This window comes from Dermacentor andersoni, chromosome 10 (genome assembly GCF_023375885.2).
Source record: "Dermacentor andersoni chromosome 10, qqDerAnde1_hic_scaffold, whole genome shotgun sequence".
NCBI classification, from domain to species: Eukaryota; Metazoa; Arthropoda; class Arachnida; order Ixodida; family Ixodidae; genus Dermacentor; species Dermacentor andersoni.
In genome coordinates, this window is record NC_092823.1 from 9,877,693 (window position 1) to 9,901,647 (window position 23,955).

At 49.2% G+C, this 23,955-nt stretch overlaps 1 protein-coding gene across 7 annotated transcripts in view; it reads left to right on the forward strand.

Annotated features, from left to right (window-relative positions):
- Nucleotides 1–23,955, forward strand: part of LOC126519697 (USP6 N-terminal-like protein) — a 242,522-nt gene that overhangs the window by 133,526 nt on the left and 85,041 nt on the right. For 6 of the 7 annotated variants that reach the window (XM_072285058.1, XM_050169056.2, XM_055065370.1 and 3 more), the window contains one exon: nt 23,202–23,267. The exons of the other annotated variant lie outside the window; for it this stretch is intronic. In XM_072285058.1, coding sequence (XP_072141159.1) covers nt 23,202–23,267 — 66 coding nt within the window. The remainder of the gene's footprint in view (nt 1–23,201; nt 23,268–23,955) is intronic. 7 annotated transcript variants of the gene reach the window in all.

The following is a 23,955-nucleotide window of genomic DNA, read 5'->3' on the forward strand; positions in this document are numbered from 1 at the left end:
AAGTAATTGTGATCGATGAATTTTCTTCTGGGATGTGTGCAAGTCTGATTTGCATACTGCATGAATTAATGATATAGAGCCAGGGCTGGCTCAATTATGAGCACCTGCTCTGCTTTCTCTCTTGCGCAGATCTACGCCTAGACGGTCGTGCACGGTTCAAGGCTATGACGTAGAAGCGCAACCTCGTTAGCAGATAGAAACCCATGATCCGCTCAGTCAGCTGAACGCAGTGGTCTTCACACCCCACTAGCTTGACTTTGTTGCCTTTTAGAATTTCCACCAAATCAAGAATACTGTTGTAGTGCACGCGGCGTGCGCTAAAACAGTCTGTGAACGTGTCCTCCAAAAAGGCTATAAATTCAAACAAACTTGACGACGGGTACAAAAGGCCACCGTAATCGCACTGCAGGGTGAGCTCGGCGACGGTGCTGCCTGCGTCTTCTTGAGAAACGAGCAAGTGCCTTTCACAAGCGGTACACTTCACTGGCAAGACTCATTTTCGTGCCACATACCCGCCGATGTAGTGCACCAGCCTGCGGTCACTCCTGGCTGAGATATAAGCTGCATGGTCGTTCTCGTCTTCTAACAAATCGTTGAGCAGTTCTTCGTTGCCTACAAATGGAATGCTTGCAAGTTCATGTGCGATGCTCGGCTTCTGAGGCGAGGATCGAGGGCGCATTTTGGGAGACGAGAGCTTGAACCGTGTTGGGCCCTACATTGCCCTTGTCTGGCGAGCGCACAAGGTTGGAGAAGCTGATGCAGGACATTGTGTCTAGGAACTGCTGCGGTGTAGGGTGGTCATTATTGCCGCTGCACTGCCGCACTATACCAAAAGTGCTCTCCAGCGGGTCTTGGTTGAGCCTGGAAGTCATAAGGTATTTGTAACCTATTTTCAAAGTCAGGTACTCTAACAGCAGCAGTGCGCTTTTGATCGTGACCCGTAAACCTGCTGCTGTTGACTGACTCATGAAGCCCAGTGTTCCTTTCGTGTGTGTCTCCCACTCAGTCACGTACGCAAGGAAGGCAGAGAGGCAGTCGACGGCGGTTGAGTTCATCCGTAACGCACTTCTGGGGTGCCGAGACGACATAATGGTAATGATACTGTGGACCATCCTGCATATATAAAAGAGAAAGAAAATATTAAAAAAAGATGCATCGCGTTATTGTCCTTTTTTTTAATTTGTGTCGTTACTACGCGTGGTCTAATTTTCTAAAATAACGCACAATGCATAGATGCTGCCTGCAATGCGCGGAACCACGTGTTTCATTCCATTATTTAGTTTCACGACCATCTCGTATAATTTCGTTCTAGAAAAATACATACACCGTAATTTGTACACAGATGATCAAAGGCGCGGAAAGTTGCAAAATTGCCACAAAATAAACCCAGCAACTATAAAATGAGACAGAATGTGTGTAAACAAAATTGCCCTTTCACTCGATGAACGCGATGCTTCTGGACACGCCGCTGTACTTTCGAAACTGCGTATATTCAGGCGTGCTAACAAGCGCAGCCAGCTCGTTCCCGGTCAATGCGGGAGGGGAACGAAAGGTCTTGGCGATGAGGTGTCCGCGGTGCCTACCATAACACTGCGCAGTTCTAATAGTTAGATTCAGCCGGCTGAAGTGTCCAAGTGGAAGCACTGCAGGGTGACTTACTGAATAAAATGCCTTAGCGACCGCCTGCACTTGCCTGTCGTCCCTTATGACAACAAGCAGGGCTCTGTAAAGTGATACACGTCGAGACCTTACAGACTTGTTAATTGCGATATGTGCGCTACACTCACACTACAGCATACGCTCGTCCGAGCGCCTTGTGTAAAAACCCAGCTCGGCGCCATCTACACGATTCCGTTCGTTTTCCTATCTTAGCTATCACCTCGTTCGCTTTGCCCTTGTGGCCACCTCTAATACTGGGCAAACTCACTCAAAAAACCGCAGCGTTGGCTCTATGCAACTGCCCGTTCCTTGCTCCACATCTTGCTGGAAAAAACGCAGGCCACGGATTACTTGGGGACCGAACAGCTGGTAGGCGTACGTGACGCGCATTTTCTCGAAGTTGTTTGGGTTCAGGTGGGCCTCGCGTATCCCATGCATCACGCGAAGTGTCACGGCGCTTCCATCCATGGCGTAGACATTTTTGACGGTGTCTAAGGATACCTGAAACGAAAAAAAAAAAGTATATTGCTTGATTAATGTTGCCCTGTATTGACGAAAAGTGCATAGCCAAGCGATAAAGTGACAAAAATAGCAAGATTCATTTGAGTACTTGTGCGCCATTTGTTTTGTCAGAGGCCATTTCATGACATATGTGAGTTATGTATGCTTTTAATTTTTTGAGTGGACTCTTCGGGACACTTGAAACACTAAATGAGGGGCACAAGCGGCAATTTTCAACTAAATTAAGTTTACTTCAAGACGCTGTTACGGTGTTACGTAGAAAACGTACCAGGCCATCAGGAGTCTCGAAGTCGTGACAGAGCAGGTTGTTGCGCAGACACTTCACCAAGTGTGGAAAGTCTGAAAGGAAATGGAGGTAGCGACTAGCGTCTTTCGGATGCCTCATTCTGCACTTAATAGAGGCTGAAGTCGCTCCAATTCCCAGCACTTTCCACATCTTGCGGTTCCACGTGGCACCGTCGCACGTCACGAAGTCAACGAAAAGGCCTACATCTTCTGCGAGTAATACGGCCTCGACCAGCAGCTTTGCAAGCAACTCGCCTTTCACGTTTCCATGTGTTGCGAACACTGCAAGAACCTGCGTCCACTTGCCTGTGAATGGCGCAAACATAATTACCATGCCGTGGTCGCATGGCTCATATTTTTCTCTTGGCGGTGTAAACCGGCCCAGGTCTACCAAACCTTCAATTGTGGCTGCAGATGTGACTGACAAGTGCTCCGACAATTTCAGTTCGTCGACTAGAAGGCCTCCGTGCCTCTTAAAGGAGTCCATCCCTCTGGTTTGTTCTTTCAGGGCCCTGAGGACTCTTGTGCAAAAACCGAAGCCTGTCTTATACGAGCTTAAATATTTCCTTAAAGTATCTTCACTAGGTAAAACTAGAATTTTGTTCTTCCTCATGTAGTTGTACAGCTTTGGGCTCTTCATCTTCATGAGCAGACACTCTAGAATCCAATCCTGTGTGAATTCCATGCCCCGGGTGCTTTTTCGCTTGGAAGCACGGAAAAAATGGAGTGCTGCTTCTCTTTGCTTTTGAGGCATGCCTTCAATGCTTTCTTCAAACGTGGCTTGCTTCACCCTTTTACACTGTTTCGTCATCGCCTGCAGCTTTTCTTTCAGGTTCGATAGTCTAGTTTTTAGTCGCCGGTGCTGCTGTCTCAAGTTCTTCTGTTGGCGGTAGCGACTGCGTTTTGTAGCGCCGGAACGGCTCAGCTCATACTTCCTCCTCATGATGGACAGCCTTCCTTTGGCACACGGTCGGCATTTTCCACCTGCAAATAATTACCAGTAATGAACCTTAGTATACCTTATTGTCATTAACAGAATATATTCAACACGCTGTTGTTGCTCAGTGGCTATGGTACGTGTTGGGCTGCTGAGCACGAGGTCGCGGCATCGAATCCCAGCCACGGCGGCCGCATTTCAATGGGGGCGAAATGCGAAAGCGCCCGTGTACTTAGACGTAGGTGCAAGTTAAAGAACCCCAGGTGGTCGAAATTTACGGAGTCCTCCACTACGGCGTGCCTCGTAATCAGAAAGTGGTTTTGGCGCGTACAACCCCATAATTTTTTTAAAATAATATTTTCCTCCGCAATTCCTGCTTATTTGTGTGTTAAAACATTAACGTTAAGACAAAGGCGCACATTCCTCATGGCTGCTGATTGCACAACCTACTTGGACTAGACAACGCACGCGTAGTTTCTCGCTTTCTTGATAACGTACGCACGTACAAGTGTGTGCGTGACTGGCTACAATTTATCGCTTTAATGGAATATGTATATAGTGTATTATTTTGCTCAAGCATCCAATATTCATGCGTGTGGCCCGACACTTTCTACTCCTGTGGAAAACCAGAACAAACTAATGCAAATAAAAGCACACATTAATAATGCTGTTTCGCTATGTTTGCGCTTCCGGTTGCTCAACCACATATATTTTATCGAAGTATGCGCGCACTCCTTTATTTAGAGACCCTTCTCCATCTGACTCGTATGCAATCGGCTCACCTTTGTCAGGTACCGTGCACTGGCAGCTTGTACTGTAGAAGACTTCTCCATGGCACCTGAGATTGAGATCGAGACCTGAGGCTGTAATCCTGACATGGCTTTCAGCAAGCTCATTCTTCCCTATGGCGCCTCGGCAAACTGACATTGCATCAACTTTCTTTATATGTTCTTCCGCATCTGCCAGGGAAAGACCTTTCCTTTCATCGTAAAGAATGCCGTTAATGTGTGTCCGGCACAGCAGTGTGTATTCCTCATACGTCAGGAATACAACTCATTCATGATATATTTCTGCTGGTGGTGCCAGTCTAGAGGTCACGTAGAACACACCACCAACGTTCGGGAACTGAAGAACTGTCCATCTGGATGTTGAAGGCGTCATCAGAGACAGGAGGGTCGGCGTGTTTTTTTGGTCATTGCTGTCTACACAGTCTATCTCCAGATTACCGTCATTCATGGAGTGATCTGCTTTGTTATACTTCATTAGCAGATTTTCCGTAAGGCTCGCAGCGCTGGATGTCCTTTTTCTCTTTTCGCACTGGGCCGTTGATGGCTCATGGGTCTCTTGAGTGTCATCCAAGGTTGCTGTGCCGAACAGTTTGGTGTGATCAGGATGCGTCGGCTGCTTGGTATCTTCCCCTCCATCGCCCTGCAGTCGATGCCCTGCGCTGACTCCGACAGGCACCGCTCCAACGGCTAGCTTTGGCCGCTCACGGGGCAGCCTGACTTCTTTGCCGTGTATGGTGTGGACAAAGTCTCGGATAACATGACGTGGCTCGAAATGTGCCTCGCACACCGCACTCATGATTGTCAAGCTTCCTTTGCGCAGTTGCAAGTTGTCTTCCCATTTCTCTCTCAGGGTAGGGCTCTTAGGGACAACAAACAGGGAACGTTTCCGATCTTCGGATACTCTCCTGGAGTTTGCCGCGCACCCGGGAACAGAGCAGAAGTTCCGCCTCTTTGGTTTCATTGCCTGGAAATATGTATAAAACTTATCACTCTCGTGTACACTGCAAGCGAAGAGGCTTGAGTTAAATACCCAGTAAATAGTGGCAAACGCTCGATCGAAAACAATCTGTTCAATCTGCTCCAGATCATACAAAATTGGCAATTAGGACTCACAAGGATATATATATATATATATATATATATATATATATATATATATATATATATATATATATATATATATATATATATAGGCGAATGCACGCATGTTTTCATCTAGGTGAAATATTATGGCTATTAAAGAAACAACGAAGTAGCACATATTTCTCCACGTTTGTTACACCCTCACTGATCTGCTATCGTATCACTTTAACTGCCCTAACAATGTTTTTCTGACACTTCTTACAACATAATTGCATACAATATATAACCAGTACATTCGCAATACATACTACGTATTTATTTATTTATTAGTATTAAGTAAAAAAAGTAAATAAATTAGTAGGTAGCTAGGTAAATAAATAAATAAATAAATAAGTAAATAAATATTTTCTACCAAATCTTAGCGGAAGGTGGTTACCGTCTGGGTTTAATTGAGGGATTACCACAGTCATGCAAGTGCTACCGAAATGTAAAGCTTCTTGGAGTTATACATATTGCTCCTAGGACACAAACCACACGAGACATTTACTGGACTAGCTGTGCAACACAACGGGCAAAAGGCTACGGTAGAGCAATATATCTTAATACCAAACAGGAAAAAAATATATTAAATGTTTGCTTATGCTCATTTGGAACACTAAATGGTCCGAATTGCACTGATCTACTTAAGATAATGTAATCACTTGCACGGCTATTGCCATGTTCTGCCCACCTTCAAGTAAACGTACATTATAGCTCATATATAAAGCATCGTCAACGAGCACGCCTTTCCCTGTTCTTTCGAAACACTTCGTCACGTTCGCAAACACCTAATTTAACCTGCAAAGTTTTAGAAAGCTATCGTACTCACGTTAAACAATTCCGTGTTTGAACTTTACCGACAACGGTAGAGCCGTGTGTTGCTATCTGTCATATTCGATGTCACATACTACAAAATATGCTACAACACTGTATTGTGGTTAGCACTTTTCTAATTCAGCATGTTATAATTACGAGTTCCACTTACCTCTTTAGGGGGCAAGCTGGATCTGTGAACATTAAAAGCACAGCAAGCGGAGGAGCCTTGGACGCCTTTTTCTGTTTCGCTGCCGTTGAAATCGAAGCACACGGCAAAAAGATGAAAAAAGTGCGCCTACAACGAGGCGGCCGTTGACGAATAATTAACACACATAAATGAATTTCCATAATTTATTTTACTTTGCTTCAGCTGTAACATAGAGTAAAGAAATAGTACATTTTTGTTTTCTTTATTTCTTTTTTCAAACGTCTGTTTCGCAGAGAATTTTACATGACGTCTGTGCACAATCGCAAGAGTGTCGCCGCTCCTAGCAGACGACAAGTCAAGAGCGCGCAATGATCGCACGGCGGAGCCCGTCGAGCCGGCGTCGGCAGGCTTGTGTATGCGTACGGGTCTCGGAGGCTATGTTTTATTTGAGATAGTTTTGTCCATTCCCGTGAGGTGGCGCTGCAGTAATTATCGTTCAACGTTAAAAAAAATTATTTTGTTATTATTCCTGCATGTTATGGTTGGCTCTTTGTTGCATTAGATGGCAACGGAAGCAAGAATTAAGCAGCCGTATAGATAATATAAACATCAACGCATGAAGTATTAAAAAAAAAGAGAAAAACACTACCCCTTGCTGAGATTCGAACCCAGGTCTTTTGCGTGGGAAGCACACATTCTACCTCGGCACCACGCCGCGTGAGTGCTACCGATCGCAGCGCCCCCAGCGGCGTTACGGTCGTTTGGCTTCACTTTGAATGCATTGAAAGAGCGGCCGTTCCGGACACTCTCCATGTTCTAGTACACTCTACCGAGACGGTGCGGCAGAAGGGAAAAAAAAAGAAGTAGTTATTAACGCTGAAGTGGGCCTTTTCTTTTTTTCCTGTTGCGGAGGCGACGACGCATCACGTTTTTCTTGCTTGTTTTCTCAGTTGTTCGCATGCTGTCACCCGTATCAGGCCTGTCCATCTTGTTTTTCTTCTGGTTATATTATTGTGTTAGAAGTGCGCGCCGGTGTTCTCGTTGCCATGAGCTCAACAACTCTAACCACAGCGAAGAAGCGAAAGCAGTTTTCTTTGAGCGAGAAAGTAGACATTCTTCGCGAGATAGAAGACGGGAAGAAACAATCCGTCGTGGCTAAATAACGTGGAGTGGCGCGGTCGACGATCGCCACGATTCACAAAGATAAAGAGAAAACCTTTAAGCACCAGCAAGAATCTCGGCTTACCCCATCAAGGAAGCGACTGCGGCTCAGCGATTTCCAGAATATTGACGCAGTAGTGCTGACTTGGTTTAAAGACATGAGAGCACAGAATGTGCCCGTGTCAGGCCCAGTGCTGCAGGAGAAGGCGTGGCAGTTCGCTGCAATTCTTGAGGTCACCGGCTTCGAAGCGTCTTCTGGCTGGCTCCACCATTTTCGCCAACGAAACGGCGTAACCTGGCAGTCTGTCTGGCGAGGAGAAGGCAGCAGATGAAGCAGCAGCAGCCACGTGGAGGGAGGAAAGCTTCCACGAAATGGTCAAGTCTTACGCAGCAGCTCATGTTTTTAATGCAGACGAGACGGCCTGCTTTTATCAGCTGCTCCCGGACAAGACAATGCATTTTAAAGGAGAACAGTGCAGAAGCGGCAAAAAGTCGAAGCTTCGCGTCACCGTGCTGTATTGCTGCAATGCAGATGGCACTGAAAAGTTGAAGCCTCTGGTGATCGGGAGGTTTTCGAAGCCGCGCTGCATGAAAAATGTAGTGTCGCTGCCGCACCAGTATATGGCGAAACAGCATGCCTGGATGACCCGCGAGCTCTTTTCCGAGTGGCTGCCGACGGTAAACGTGAAGATGAGGAAGGAGGGGCGGCACATTTTGATGATTGTGGACAATTGCTCGGCGCACATTGTCAACATACGGCTCACGAATGTGCCTCTCGAGTATCTGCCGCCGAACTGCACATCAGTACTTCAGCCACTGGACCGAGGAATAATAAGGAGCGTGAAGTTGCACTTCTGGAAGTGCCTTGTTCAGCGGCTGCTCATTAACCTGCGCCTGCAGCACTCGACAGCCATCAACGTCCGACAGGCTGCGGAAATGCTGACAGGTCGGGCGTCACGTCCACCACCATCCAAAACTGCTGGAAGAACGCCGGCCTGACGATCACAGATGGCCAACCACAAACCGATGAACCGGCAGCGGAGGACAGTTCGAGCGAGCTTTGGAGCGAGGTGGCTGAGCAGCTAGCCGCCGATCCTTCAGTCTCATTTGACGACTATGTCCAGTGCGACGAGGCGACGTGGACCTGAGCGGAGCTTACCACTGATGACATACTGCAGTGCGTCCAGGGCACGGCGATTAAAGATGAGGAATGCAGCGACGACATGGACGATGACGTTACGGCAGCACCCGAAGACCGCGACGAGTCCATGTCGGCCACAGATGCGTTGGACTGCTTGTGAAAACTCCGCATATTCATAGCCAAAACCGGCACAGCGACCGAAGGCATGCATAAGAATGCGGACGGTCTGGAACCGTTCGTGCTGCAGAGTCTGTGCTGCACCCGTCAGAAGACGATCACGGACTATTTCAAATAAATGTGCCTTTTCTGACGATCACGTGTGCATTGTGTGAGAAACGAGTTCAAGGAGGTACCGTTTCAAAGGTAGGACGTTTGCGTTACTGAAATGCTATTGTTATGGCTAATTTTTGGGGTTTTGCTCTGACGACCTTTCAGAATAACGAACATTTTCCTGCGGTCCCCTGAAGTTCGCTATCCCGAGATTTCACTGTATATGGCTAGGGTGCCATAGAATTTTCATGTCTGCATACAGACTATCATCATCAATGGCTCATAGCCCCATAAGGCAGTGGCTACAAGCACTCGGTAAAGTGAAGCAAGCAGTGCTTAAATTCTTTCTAATCACACATACAACATACAGAACAGCATGTCTAAAACTGTCATCATCAATGGCTCATACTCCTGGGAGCAATGGCTCGTAGCCCCGTAAGGTGCCTGGCTACTCATTTTGCCTGGGTTAGTTGCGATGACGCTACCCCTATGGTCGTTGTCGGTGATTTCAATGTGGATGTGTCGAAGGCGAAAAAGGGAGTAGTTTACACATTCGTTTTGCCAGCATATCGCTTGCGGTGCCACACCCATCCAGCCCAACTGACCACCTAGTGGTGTACGTGCAGCGATTTGACATTATCAAAGGATGTGCTTGCAGTTGCGAGTATGCTGATCAGTGTATATCATAGCGACCACAAAGCCATTGTGACTGTCATTACTGACAGCCAGTGATGCAATGAAGTCTTTACGGTAGAGGTTGCCACCTGTGGCCGTGACATGGCGCTACAATATGAAAGGACCTTGTATATAAGGGGCTTTGGGAAGTGGGAATACAGTAGAACCCCGCTGTTACGTTCCTCACTGCTGCGTTTTCCCGGCTGCTACGTCGTTTTCATCCGGTCCCGGCATAGCTTCCATAGGATCCAATGTATAAGGAACCCCGCTGTTACGTTGTAGCTGTGAAAACGTTCCCGCATGATACGTCGCAACTTAGCACCCCGAACCCGCCTGGGCTAACTAAAGTAGACAACGCGCTCCAACCGCCATTTTAGCTTTTGACGAGTTTTGGCTGGGCTTGGCTATGGAACTGGCTGCAAGAAGCCGCACGCCAGTTCGAGAGGCCACGTGAGGTCGCCACTAAGTGGCCATTCGTGAAAAATGATCTTACTATCATCACTGTGATTACGGTCACCGCTTGGTTGTTGGAAGGGTCGACTCACGGAGGAAGGAAACTCGGGAGAGGCCCTGACGTCACTCTTTGTGAAGCTAAAGTGAAACCGGAAGTTGGCGCTGCTCGTGGCGTTGCTCCGCCTATCGGGCCTGCTCTCCTCTCTTGTTTACGTTTCTCCCCCGCCGCGCTGCGCGCAACCGGGCTGCTCGGACGCGTGCGCTCCGCAGCAATACTAAACAATCGTTAGCACGTTAGCATGATTACGCCAAAGAGGGCAAAATTTCCCGCGTATATTCGTTCGTCCGTTGCCATTGCCATGGCGCGGTGACGACAAGGAGCACGAGCCGCATGATGCCGCGGAGTTGCCAAATCCTAGCTTTGGAGAAGCCGTCGCGGCTCTGGACCTCCTCCGCAGGTACGTCGCACCTCACAGCGACGCTGACAGCAATGCGGCCTTCCAGGGTATTGAGAAACGTGTGGCGATTTATAGCGAGCGAAAGAAACGGCAAGCCACCATTCTGGACTTTTTTAAGTCCTAAGCGCACTCTGGAAATAAATTGTCTATAGTTGAAGCTGCACTTTTTTCATTCATTTTCGGAGCTTTCCTCACTGTTGCGTTTTCCCGGCTGTTACGTTTTTTCCCCCCGGTCCGGTGAAAAACGTATGAACGGGGTTCCACTGTAAACATTGTTCTTGGTTTCCGCCTTGCCTGTAGTCCGCCTCGGCTCCTGTGCTGAACGTGGCGTCAGGAATGGGGTCCCGCCCTTAACACTGACGTGCCTGACACGGAATCCACCCCCGCCGAGACCACCGAACCAAAACTGCACATCGTTCACGCTGGCACATCTGGTCTGCGCCCACTGGATAACTTCACATTTTCAAACACGGGAGAATGGCCAATGTAGAATTCGATTTTCATGGATTACACTTTCGTGGCCGGCCTCCACAGTGCCAGCGACAAGGCCCAGGTACAGACACTTCTTTACTGTATGGGACCGCAAGCCAGGACCATTCTTTCCTCCTTGGGGGTGTCAACACCGGAGGCGCTTTCTTTCACTGCCGTCAAAGAAAAGTTCGCACTTCGTGCATCCATTAAATGAGATAAATGAAAGTCGTCATTTCCACCGCCGCACTCAGCAGCCAGGCGAATCTGTGGATGACTTTTTTCGGCATTATGCAGCCAGGTAAAGTGCTGTACCTATAACAGCCTGCTCATCGAGGACCGCCTTATTCGTGACAGATTATTTGTATGTATACGTGACGAGAAACTGTCTGATCAATTGTACCAGTGCACAAAACTTGCCGCTGAGGAAGCACTGTGCCAAGCCCACATACACGAGGACGCACTGTGCCAAGCCCACATACACGAGGACGCACAAACAGAGCTGTTATCACGCGATAGATTGACTATGGATAACGCTCTTGCCGAAACACTAAATATTGACTTGGCTCGGCGAAACGATACGCCCACCCCTTCGCCACGTTTCCGCGACCAGTCTGAGCACCCGGCTAGGTTATAGTGTGGCTTTTGTGGATGACAGTGTCACTCTCGAAAAGGCTGCCCAGCCAGAAAATCAGTTTGCCACTACTGTAGAAGGCTAGGACATTTTGCCGAAGTGTGCTTGAAGAACAGAAATGAGCTATGGGTTCCATCGAACTTCACAACGTGGATTCACGACGAGCAAGTTATATAGACATACTGGTGAACGGGCACCCGGCTGAGTTTAAGATAGACTCTGGCACGGAAGTCTCTGTTGCCTCGCCATTTTTCCCAGGCCAGACTGTTGGATGATGTTGAAGGGGGAGTCTTGGGTCCTGGTGAACAGAGTCTGCACATTCTTGGTACCTTTAAAGCAACCTTACAGTGGGGTGATAAGTCCACTGTGCAGGCCTTGTGCGTGGTTGAACGTCAGCGCACTCACCTGCTTGGGCTCCCTGAAATTGAAGCCCTTGGTGTTGTTCACTTCCTGGATTCTGCCGAGTGCATTCATTCCCCCACAGCCAAGATTTTCCAAGGGTTGGGAAAATTTCGGCAAGCCGAATATTGCATTTGCGTTAAACCTGGCGCTCGTCCATTTTCCCTGAGCGCCCCAAGACGGATTCTAATTCCTTTAAACGACGACGTCAAGAAAGAGCTAGACGACCTGGAGTCGTAGGACGTCATAAGGAAGGTAGAGATGTGAACTGAGTGGTGCTTCGGGCTTGTAGTCGTGCCCAAATCATCGGGTGGCTACAGAATCTGCGTCGATCTGATGAAGCTGAACAAAGTCACCGAAAGGGAGCGCTTCATCTTGCCGACGGTGGAACATATCCTTAGCCAGTTAGATGGAGCGCGAGTATTCTCCAAGTTGGATGCGCGGTCTAGTTTCCATCAGGTGAAGCTTAGCGCCGACAGCCAGGAACTCACAACATTTATAATGCCGTTCGGCCGGTACTGTTACAAGAGGCTCCCTTTTGGTATAGCCATGGCACCAGAATATTTCCAGTAGTTAATGTCGAGGGTTCTGGAGCACTTGCCTGGTGCCGTGAACCTGATTGATGACATTCTAATATTCGGGAAAGATCGTGAAGAGCACGACGAGCGTGTGGCTGCAGTCCTAGCTCGCCTTGAGGAGGAGGGTGTCACACTTAACGAAAAGAAGTGTGTTCTGGGTCAGCTCAGTCAAGTTCCTTGGAGTAGTGATTGGGGCGGACGGGATCTTGCCAGACCCGGACAAGGTGAAGGCTGTCAAGGATCTGCCGCCACTGACCGACGTCAGCGGAGTATGACGCCTGCTGGGAATGACCAATCACATCGCAAAGTTTATACCTCGCTATCCGACGTTGCAGAGCCCATTCGTTCCCCCGTAAACAAGAACAGCACCTGGACTTGGGGTCCCAGTCAAGAAAAGGCCTTCTCATGCCTAAAGTTGCTGTTTAGCTCCGACACATTCATGGCAAAATACCATTCTTGCTACCACACTGTAGTAGCCGCGGATGCCAGCTCCTATGGTCTGGGAGCTGTCCTGCTACAGGACCAGCCTGAAGGTACTCGACGGGCTGTACCTTATGCTGCAAGGGCGCTTACTCCGATGGAAGCACGTTATAGTCAAACAGAAAACGAAGGTCTCACGGTACGACCAGTTCTTTTGCAGCCTAAGCTTCGAGGTAGAGACAGATCATCTTCCTGTGGTCACCCTTTTGGGTAACAAGGACCTAGAACTCGTGTCGCCTCGCACACAACGAATGCGGATAAAACTGATGCAATATCAGGACGCGGTGAAATATGTGCCTGGAAAGCACTTAGTTATGGCGGACACTTTGTCACGAGCTCCCTCCGATTTGCCAGCTACTCGCATGGTAGACACCCTGGAGTTGTTTGTCAACGAAGTGTTCAAGGAAGTAGTGCCTCTTGTAGCAAGACGGCTAGAAGATGTCCGCACACACCAAGCCCAAGATGGAGTCTGCTCTGCAGTCATGACGTATTGCATGAAAGGATGGTCAGACAAAAACAAGATGCCTCTGCAGATCGCTTCATTTTGGAAGAAGAGGGCCAGATTGAGCGTATACAACGGCATCTTTCTGCTGGACCGACAACTTGTCATTCCTTCAGCCTTGCGCCAGGGCATTCTCGCCCTCTTACACGAAGGGCATCAAGGAGTGCGCCTCTGCCAAGAACGGGCCAGGGAGTATGTGTGGTGGCCTAACTGTAACATGCATGTTGAGCATATGGTCACCCAATGTGCCATATGCGCCAAGACTCGAGTTCAGCGTTCTGTGCCTCTGTTGTCCACGGTGACACCCGACAGACCATGGCAGCACTTTGGCCTGATTGTTGATTATTATTCCAGGTTTCCCCATGTAGTCTCCGTGGGGTCCACCACAGCACCAGCAGTCATCTCGGCGGTCAAGAGCTGTTTTGCCCGTTTTGGCATACCAGACATCGTCCAGACCGACAACGGACCGCAGTTTGTGTCCAACGAGTTCACCGAGTTTGCGCGGTCATGCGGCTTCCGTCACGAGACCAGCAGCCCGAGGTACCCCGAGAGCAATGGAGAGGCAGAGCGTATGGTGCGCACAGTGAGACTTGCTCTTCAAAGGTCCTGATCCCTACCTTGCTTTACTGTCGTACCGTGACACACCTAGTCCCAACGGCATTTCCTCGGCTTAAGCCCTGATGGGAAGGAAATTACAAACTTGTCTCCCAAAACTACCAGAACAACTGGTTACGTCATTACCATGCCACATGAATTTCATGGAAAAGGACTCGTGGAACAAGGCATGGCAAGCGATGAACTACAATCGCCGTCATGCTTCAAGCCGTCATGCTTCAAGCCCCTCTGAGTTTTAGAGACTATGTATGGGTCACTGACACACAATGCAATGGGGAAGTACTCTCACAGGCTCAGTGTCCATGGTCCTACCTTGTTCAGACCCGCAGAGGCGTCTTTCACCGTAATCGTTGACACCTGGTACTTCATTCATTGGAAGCGACCCCAGCTCAACTGGCAGCTTCTCCGCCTGTCCCTCCCGAGATCGTGCAGCTTGCAGCATCCAAGAAGATCCAACGCAGCCAGAAGTAATGCCGCAGGAAACGGTGACACAGACTCGCAGCGGTTGTATAGTGAGACCATTGCGACAGTTGGATTTGTAGGGACTTGTCCCATAAAAAATGAAAAGGAGGGATGTAGAGGTCGCCACCTGTGGCCACAAAGTGGTGCTACAATCTGAAAGGACCTTGTTAGGCTTTGGGGAGTGGGAATAAGGATTGTGTTTGGTTTCCGCTTTGCCGGTAGTCCGCCTTGTCCCTCGGCTCCTGTGCTGAACATTTATGACAAGTTTTCTTACTGCCATGTTTACATCTCCGCTGGTCATCCACCTTTGCAAGGTGGAGCAGCCTTGAATTTTTTTTTTTTTTTTTTCGAGCTATACATCTAATTGGGAGCACATTTCGCATCTCAGTTTAAAGCACTGTTTATTGGCTGTCACTTTTTGATAGCTTGAGAAAATATTTGTTTACTGAAAACAAAAGCTTTTTAATTACAACTTTTGAAATGATGAAGTTCTTATGAATGCACAAATACTTCCATGTATGAGTACAAACTGAAAAACATCATAAATAGTTCGACCTGTTCATAATCTGCGTTCAGCTACTCGAACTTTCAGCATATTTCGTGGAGTATAAGCACTCAATAGTACTTGCTAATTGCCCTTGTATGCATGGTAGGCGCGTTGCCCTAGTGCCTGTCCAAAGCCTCCTCACGAGTTGGCAGGAACAGAGCACGTCATGTGGATGAGAGGCAGCGAGTGCACACACAGATGGGAGTTTTCTTTTTGCCGAAATTATAATGTATTGTATCGTGCAGCCAATGGAAGAAGTCATGCAGCTTGTGTTCAAGGTTGGAAACTAGGCATTAATTCAGCATGATTAACAGCATAGATGACGATGTAAGACATTGCACAGTAGCTCAGTGCATAGCTAGAAAGTTTTCGTACGTGGTGAGCAGTTTACACAAACAGGACAGAACATTTGCATGTCTTGGCATCTCTGCTGTTTGCGATTTGGACGGATTGAGTCAAATTTATTTGCACACATACGTAGACTTCACGAGAGTCACTAGTGAGAATGATAAGGGGATCCAAAGGGCTTAGCATTTTTTTTTTTTTTTAGCTGTACTGATTACAGACCACGAAGCCAGAGGAAGGTGTTAGAATCGCACCGCTGGCACGAGTTGTTGCAAACTCAGCGCTGACACCCGTTGTTGCAATCGGGTCGCAAGCCCCAAGGGTAGCGTTGGCCTGGCGGCCTGGGGCACTGGAAGCATCCGAAGGTCCCGGCAAAGCATGAGTCGACTGGTAACAGAACAACTGGTTTATTCTAACATCGCAAAAGAGCGGGCGGTCAGGTCGACCGAAGTGAGAGACGGGAGAGCACGTAACTCGACAGAAGAAATCGGAGCCTCTCTCCTGGCGTCCGGGGGCAGCTGCTCTTATAGTCTCGGCGTCGCGGGCAAGAAGGAAGGTCACGGGTTGTGACCACGTGACGGCGGGGCACGGACGAGCGGAGATACATGTTGAGACGAGTGTAGTGACTCAACCGCCGGCCGGGCGCCGGACAGACCTCCTCGCTTCACACTTGGGGAGCTCCTCTCCCCGGCTGCCGCGCTTTGACAAGCGTGGGCACACACACACACACGCACACACGAAGACACGTGGCACTGAAACACGCCTGGACGCGCTTGGCGGGGAGACTGCGGGAGCTCCGAACGGGCCAAAATGTCCGCCGCTTTGAAGGAAGCCCCGGCGTCCGTTGCATCCGCGCCGGCTATACCGCGCGTCGTAGGCGAAACGTAACAGACCGCCCCGCCGGGGGAAGGAGATCCCGATGGTCAGGGGACTGCATCCGCTGTCCGGAGGGATGTCGCTCGATGATGCACATAACCGAAGTCGGGCGTCCGTCGGCGTTTCTTGAGCGCAGCGCACGGAGAAGGCCTCGTTCTCTCGTTCAGGTTCACACAGGACACTGCAAAGTGACTTCGGGAGAGTTGACATTTTTGTTCTCGTTCCCGGCAAGCGTTAGAACTACGCCGAAAGTCAACCGCTCAGTCAGCAAGCACGGCACAACCCTCACTAAGCCCTGCCAGGCTCTTTCCCCTTTTATACTACTGTCTAGTTCCTTACAGTAGTTTAGCAGCACTCAGAACGCGTCCACAAATCGGAAAATTGCACTAGAAAGCACATCATCACTTTGAAACACTACACAAAAGCAATATGTTAAAAATCCTGCCTCAGGAAGAAAAACATCAGTAACAAACAATTTTGAGGCTGATTCCCACGTTAGGGGCTTCGACTTAAGCCATCGGCGTTACCGTTGAGACTCCCCTTTTTGTAACGCACCTCAAAGGAATATTGTTGCAAAGCGAGGCTCCAGCGCAGGAGGCGGCCATTTGTGGAAGAGATGGACTGCAGCCATTGGAGAGGGCAGTGATCCGTCTCGAAGCATGCGAAGCGGAGAAAGCAGCGAGCGACCGTGCACTAGCTCAGCTGGCGAAAACCCCGTAGCCGCATGCGGCGCGGTCCTTAATGCAAACTTCACCCCAGGCAGACACAGCTCCCAGTCAGTTTGTTGTTCAAACCACAATGCTCTCAACAAGCGCTTCATGACGGAGTGGAGCTTCTCAGCGGAATTCGACTGTGGGTGGTACACTGAGCTGTCTAACAGCTTTACCCCACACCTTTCGAGAAAGGCTGTCGTCAAAGCGCTAGTAAACACTGTGCCCTGATCTGATTGGATTTCCGCAGGAAAACCAACTCTCGCAAATATGGACAGTAGTGCATTGACTATCTCAACTGAGCTTAGTTCTTTAAGCGGCACTGCTTCAGGGAACTTTGTCGCTGGGCAGATCACAGTCAAAATGTGTCTGTACCCCGTGGCTGTTACCGGCAGAGGTCCCACTGTATCAATAACGAGCCGTCTGAAAGGCTCCGTAATGATAGGTACCAACTTCAACGGCGCCCTCGATTTGTCCCCTGGTTTGCCCACCCGCTGACAGGTGTCACATGTCTTCACCAAGTGGTCTGCGTCCCGAAAACACCCTGGCCAATAGTACTCTTGCAAGAGACGGTCCTTAGTTTTCTTAACTCCTAGGTGTCCGGACCACGAACCCCCATGCGACAAGCGCAACAGATCCTGACGGTAGCATTGAGGCACGATCAGCTGATCGAACTCCACTCCTCTGCGGTCTAGATACTTCCGGTACAGGACCCCACCTCTTTCCACAAAGCGAGCATTTTTCTTGGCGATACCTTCCTTGACAATGCAGCGTATGTTTTCTAGGCTGCCATCCTTCTTTTGCTCGGCTATCAAAGCCGACCGGCTGACTTTTAGCAACCTGTTAAGTCCATCTGACGTAGGCGCGATGAGCAAATCTGCAGATAGCTCTTCTAACTTTCCCGTGTCGGGCATTTCCTCTCCAGTATCTGCTGCCTTTAACGCTACAGGCTCAATCTTATTCAGTTCGGGCGTGCTCTGAATATCAGCTTGCTGCGCCTCTGACCCTTTCTCATCGTTCGACAACGTCGGTCCCGCAACTACCGCCTTTGCAGCGAGCTCCCGAACCTTCGATCTGGTTAAGGCCTGAACGCTAGCCTCACCAAACAAAAGCCCCTTCTCGCGCAGGAGGTGATCGGACCTGTTCGAAAATAGGTACGGGTACTGGGGGGGCAGCATAGATGACACTGCGGCCTCCGTCTCAAGCGCTCCGAAAGGTCCTTCAATAAGCACTTTTGCTACGGGCAGACACACGCTGTGAGCTTCCACGGCTTGCTTGATCCATGCGCACTCGCCCGTGAACATATCGGGTTCTACGTAGGAGGGGTGAACTACATCCATCGTAGCTGCGGAATCGCGAAGCACTCGGCACTCTTTCCCGTTCACGAGGAGGTCTCGCATGTAAGGCTCGAGAAGCTTCATGTTCTCGTCAGTGCTGCATAAGGACAAAAACACGACTTTTGTTTTTGTTTCTGGACACTGCGCCGAAAAGTGACCCGGCTTCTGGCACGTATAACAAACGCGCGCTTGCCTCGTCTCGAACCGTTTTCTGCGTTCGGCTTCGGCTGCCGCCGTCTCCTTACGTTCGGTCGGACTGCTTTCACTCGCATCCGAACTACGTGTGTCCCCCTTTGCTCTCATGGGTGTGAACTTCGGCCTCTCAAACTTGGAGCCAAATTCACCCTTTTGACCGTCCTTAGCTCCGCGAGCCCGACGCGTCACAAACTCTTCGGCTAGCTCAGCGGCTCTAGCCACTGTACTAACGTCTGGCCTATCCAAGACCCAGTACCGCACGTTCTCAGGTAACCGACTATAAAACTGTTCCAGCCCGAAACACTGCAGAACTTTCTCGTGGTCACCAAACGCTTTCTCTTCTTTGAGCCACTCCTGCATGTTTGACATTAGCCTGTAGGCAAACTCTGTATACGACTCACTTCTGCCTTTCTCATTTTCCCGGAACTTCCGACGGAACGCCTCCGCTGACAGCCTGTACTTTTTTAGCAGACTCGATTTCACTTTCTCGAAATCCTCTGCCTCCTCTCTCTCCAAGCGAGCGACTACGTCGGCCGCCTCGCCGGGTAACAAAGTGAGCAAGCGCTGTGGCCACGTTTCCCGAGAGAACCCCTGCTTCTCGCACGTTCGCTCAAAGTTAACCAGGAACAAACCAATGTCCTCTCCAAGCTTAAACGGCCGCATCAAATCAGTCATTTTGAACGATACTCGTTCTCCTGCACCGTGTGCCTGACTTCCATTACGAGCGCGTTCCATCTCTACCTCGAGACGCTTCATTTCCAAAGCGTGTTGACGGTCACGCTCTTCTTTTTCTTTCTGCTCTTTTCGTTCGCGCTCATCTTTCTGTTCTTTAAGTTCGCGCTCCTGTTTCTCTTTCTGTTCTTTAAGTTCGCGCTCCTGTTTCTCTTTCTGTTCTTGAAGTTCGCGCTCATGTCTTTCTTTTTGCTCTTTAAGTTCGCGCTCCTGTCTTTTTGCCGTCTCCCTCTCCTCAATGGTCTCAAGGCATTCCGACAGCTCGTCATCCTCAGCTTCTAACTCAAGAATAGCCCTTAGCAGTTCCGGTTTTCTGAGTTTGTCTGAGACATCCAGACCCAACTCTCTTGCAAGCTCCAGCAATTTCGGTTTGCGCCACGACTTCAAATCCATGGCTGCTCCGAATGCTGCTTTCTCTACTGCCTACTATTGTCTTGCCGCAAACTAACCCGGCAGCAACGACAACCACAATTACCAGCTCTGTTTCTGACACTAACAAAAGCCTGGCAAAACTCAGAAGAAGAAAGTCCCGCACTCACCAAACCTCGCAGCCAAGAATTCAGCGCAGTCGTTCCGCTGCAGGCAACCAGTCATCACACAGGGCTCGTTGCACTGCTCCCGGATGGTCGTTGTGCTGCTCAGCATACAGTCAACCGCATCTCTTCGCTGCTGGCCTCCGTTGTCGCGATCTCACCGCTACCAGCCAGTTGTTAGAATCGCACCGCTGGCACGAGTTGTTGCAAACTCAGCGCTGACACCCGTTGTTGCAATCGGGTCGCAAGCCCCAAGGGTAGCGTTGGCCTGGCGGCCTGGGGCACTGGAAGCATCCGAAGGTCCCGGCAAAGCATGAGTCGACTGGTAACAGAACAACTGGTTTATTCTAACATCGCAAAAGAGCGGGCGGTCAGGTCGACCGAAGTGAGAGACGGGAGAGCACGTAACTCGACAGAAGAAATCGGAGCCTCTCTCCTGGCGTCCGGGGGCAGCTGCTCTTATAGTCTCGGCGTCGCGGGCAAGAAGGAAGGTCACGGGTTGTGACCACGTGACGGCGGGGCACGGACGAGCGGAGATACATGTTGAGACGAGTGTAGTGACTCAACCGCCGGCCGGGCGCCGGACAGACCTCCTCGCTTCACACTTGGGGAGCTCCTCTCCCCGGCTGCCGCGCTTTGACAAGCGTGGGCACACACACACACACGCACACACGAAGACACGTGGCACTGAAACACGCCTGGACGCGCTTGGCGGGGAGACTGCGGGAGCTCCGAACGGGCCAAAATGTCCGCCGCTTTGAAGGAAGCCCCGGCGTCCGTTGCATCCGCGCCGGCTATACCGCGCGTCGTAGGCGAAACGTAACAAAGGGTAGTAAGAATGCACCATATATATGGGCAACTGTTGCCTCAAGGCACCACACCAGAAAGTTCTTTCTTGCCAAGTTTTGGCTTTGAGTGTGGAGTTTCGTGCCATTCGGCCAACACTGAATGAAGGGGAGCAAGCATCATTTGTTGCATCGGAGCACAGGGAATACAGAACAAGGGAAAAGAAGTTTGGCACGCAGCTGGCTTTCCTTCTTTTCAAAGCATGGTCAGAGGAGGCGGGCCTATGCAAGATCCCCAGCCGCAGTGCTGTCACGCAGGCAATGTTTGCAGGGTGCACCTGTGGTTGGTTCACATATATATGACAAGAACTGCCTGTACGAGTTCCACAAGGTGGCCTGGGGAGAAGCTCGCTTCCAGTGTTCTGCCCGATGTTCCCGATGTTTTGCTGAGAAATATTTTTTTTTTTTCGTTCAATATCCGTAATCTTGGTATATTTTTGCACATTTATATGTCAAATATACGTTTCCTTTGGGTATTTTTGTGTCTCATCCTTAAAGGGTTAATTGTTATGTTTAATTGAAGTCTGCAGGCCACTTCTCCTCCTCTCCCTGTGGCGCACGGCCGGCCGGCAGCTGGGCATGGCCTCCGAGATCTTGTTGGCATCGATGCAATCTCGGAGGCCATGAGCCGGCCAAGCCAAGCTGGTGTGGCAAAATTCGCTTACCTCCTCGATCGCACAGGGCAGTACTGTGTTGTGTTCCATGGGCTGCTTAAACACAGTGAGCCAAGTGGAAAGCAGACACGAAAGACTGCCACAGCAGAACAGAAGGCAGCTATCTTCTAAAGGCTGTACATCAGGTGCTTAGAAGTCACGTGACACGCCGAAGATAGTTTTTTTGTTTTATTCAAATTTCGTTGCATGTGTGGCCCTGTAGCTAGCGGCTCTGCATGAAACAAGGTCGTCTTCTTATTTACACATTGACAATTGTGCACTCCATTGGACATATATTGCAGTAAATGGCAACAATTGATATAAAGAAATACTGGATATAGCAAAGTAGTTTCGGCTCCGCCTTCAACTTTGTCACAACAACATTCAAGTGTCTGTAGCTCTGCCTATAAACTTCGTTTTGGTAAACTCGCGTCCATTGCATGATCATTAACCCTTTGAAGGTTTTTTGCCATATATGTACGGCGGCGGTTTTCTGTCCCGCAAGGTCTTTGCCGTACAGGTACGGTTTCGACCCTCTGTTTGAAATTTCGCGCCATAATGACGATGCGTGCTCACTGGCAGGTGCTGCCACCTCTTAGGACTAACAAGAAGTGTTTGAAATTTGTGCTACCTACTTGGGGAGATAAACAGAACTGATTTCTAGCTTCAGCGCTTCGCGCAGACTGCAGCAACGCCCATTTTGCGGTTTCGGTTTCACCACGTGATCGCAACAGAGGCGCGCGAAACGCGATTTTTCTCTTTGTCGGCACGCTCTCGCAGGGGCGGGGGAAGTTGATTTCTATCTTGATTGGTGCTGCTCTTAGCTTGTTTATCACCACCACTCACGAGGTATTCTCGCTCTCTGTGGCAACGTGCTTACGCGAGAGGATGCCTCAGACCTCTGCTCAAGGCAGCCGCACGCAGAGATGGCATGTGTGCGCCAACACAACTCGTCGCTCCTAGAGAACAGACACGCATTTTAGATGTGAAGACTGCGATAAGGTGCTGTGCGCAAACCCGTGTTTCAAGGAGTACCACACTCTGAAATACTATTGAACATTTTGAAGTTCTGAGTGATACCGACGCCAATATACTGTTCCTTCTTTTTTTTTTACTATTTATTCCCGACTTTATACATTTTGTACATTCAAGATCCGCAATAAAGTAATTTGACCACCTGGGAAAGTTTTTTCAAAGTAATTCGACCCTCAAAGGGTTAAAGCACTGACCAGTCTGCCCCATGCATTCTTTCCAACAGCTAAGTGGGATGCGATACACTAGCCCCGACGTGCACTCCGTAAACTTGGTTGTGTGTTTCGTGTCGCGTGCCTCCTTTGTCCTCGTCTAGTTTGTGCCGTCAATTTTTTTTAATGGCGGAAGGCTTGCCGACAGTGCCATCGTTAGCAATGGCAACGGCTTCGGTAACGATTCAAGTTTGAGTTTGCCTTCCGATTCCTGCGGCATCTTCAAACCAAGGGGCGCATCTGCAGTCCGAGTGGTGTAGTGCCGAGAAACTGTCCCTGCCGTTCTGAAATTTTTGTTTGTGTTCTTGGAGGCTTGCATAAGGCGTGCACTAAGGCAAACAAAAAAGTGCAGAAAGCCAGTTTCTTAGCACTACTATGTTCAGAACAAGGAAACAAGACACTTCTCTCCGAATGAACGGTTGAAATTGAAACCCTGTTCTGTCCCTTCTTACTACCTCCCTGTCGAGCCTGTTTCCTTGTTAGGCTTCAACGGATGAAATGGGAGGAAGAAGTTGAGGCTTTTAGAGTGGAGCTGGCCAGGTCTGTGCTCGCCTCGTGCCTGCTGACGCACACTGGCTGAGAGAGTGTTGGTTGCTTTCTGTGCCTTGCAGGAGGTGGGCTACTGCCAAGGGATGAGCCAGATTGCTGCTCTCCTGCTCATGTACATGAATGAAGAGGTGAGGTGAACTGGATTTTGATGAGAGGTCTCGGATTCATTGCAACAAGTAGAATGACACAGGTGGCACACTGGCCATCTTTTACAGTGGTATTGTAAACTGCCCAATTTCTAGAACTTGTGTATGATTGAGAGTGTGTAAATAGCTGACTCTTAGCTCGCCTAGCTGCATTATTTTTGAAGCAGTGTCAATAATTTTGCAGTGTTTTGTTTGTGTCCAGCCTAGGGCAGGACCGATATCAAAGAAAATACCGGTGCAGTCGCCAACATTTTGCAGACCTGCTCGATTATTCGGGTGTATACCTGCAGCACCTCCACATAGTTAATAAAAGGAGGGTATGACAGTAACCAAAATTTCGGAAGCCTTTTCAAGAATATTTCATAATTAACATTCATTAATGTTTTTGTTTGTCTGTAGGCATGCACTTCGTTCTTGCAGTGAATATAGAGCTTCTTCACAGAGTTCTCGTTAAATTTGTCAATTTGTTAATATTAAACATCACTAGTGGCAAACCACATCTTAATATTTTTGACCAAATTTTAGCATTTTTTGGCTCTGACAAGTACTTTTCGAATTCAGGGTTAGCCAGGCCTACAGTAGATGCCAATTGGGCATGTGTGTTATTCAGAGGTGTCAGTTGGTATTAATGTTGTAAATGTTCAATACATAACGGACTTGATTCTCTGTT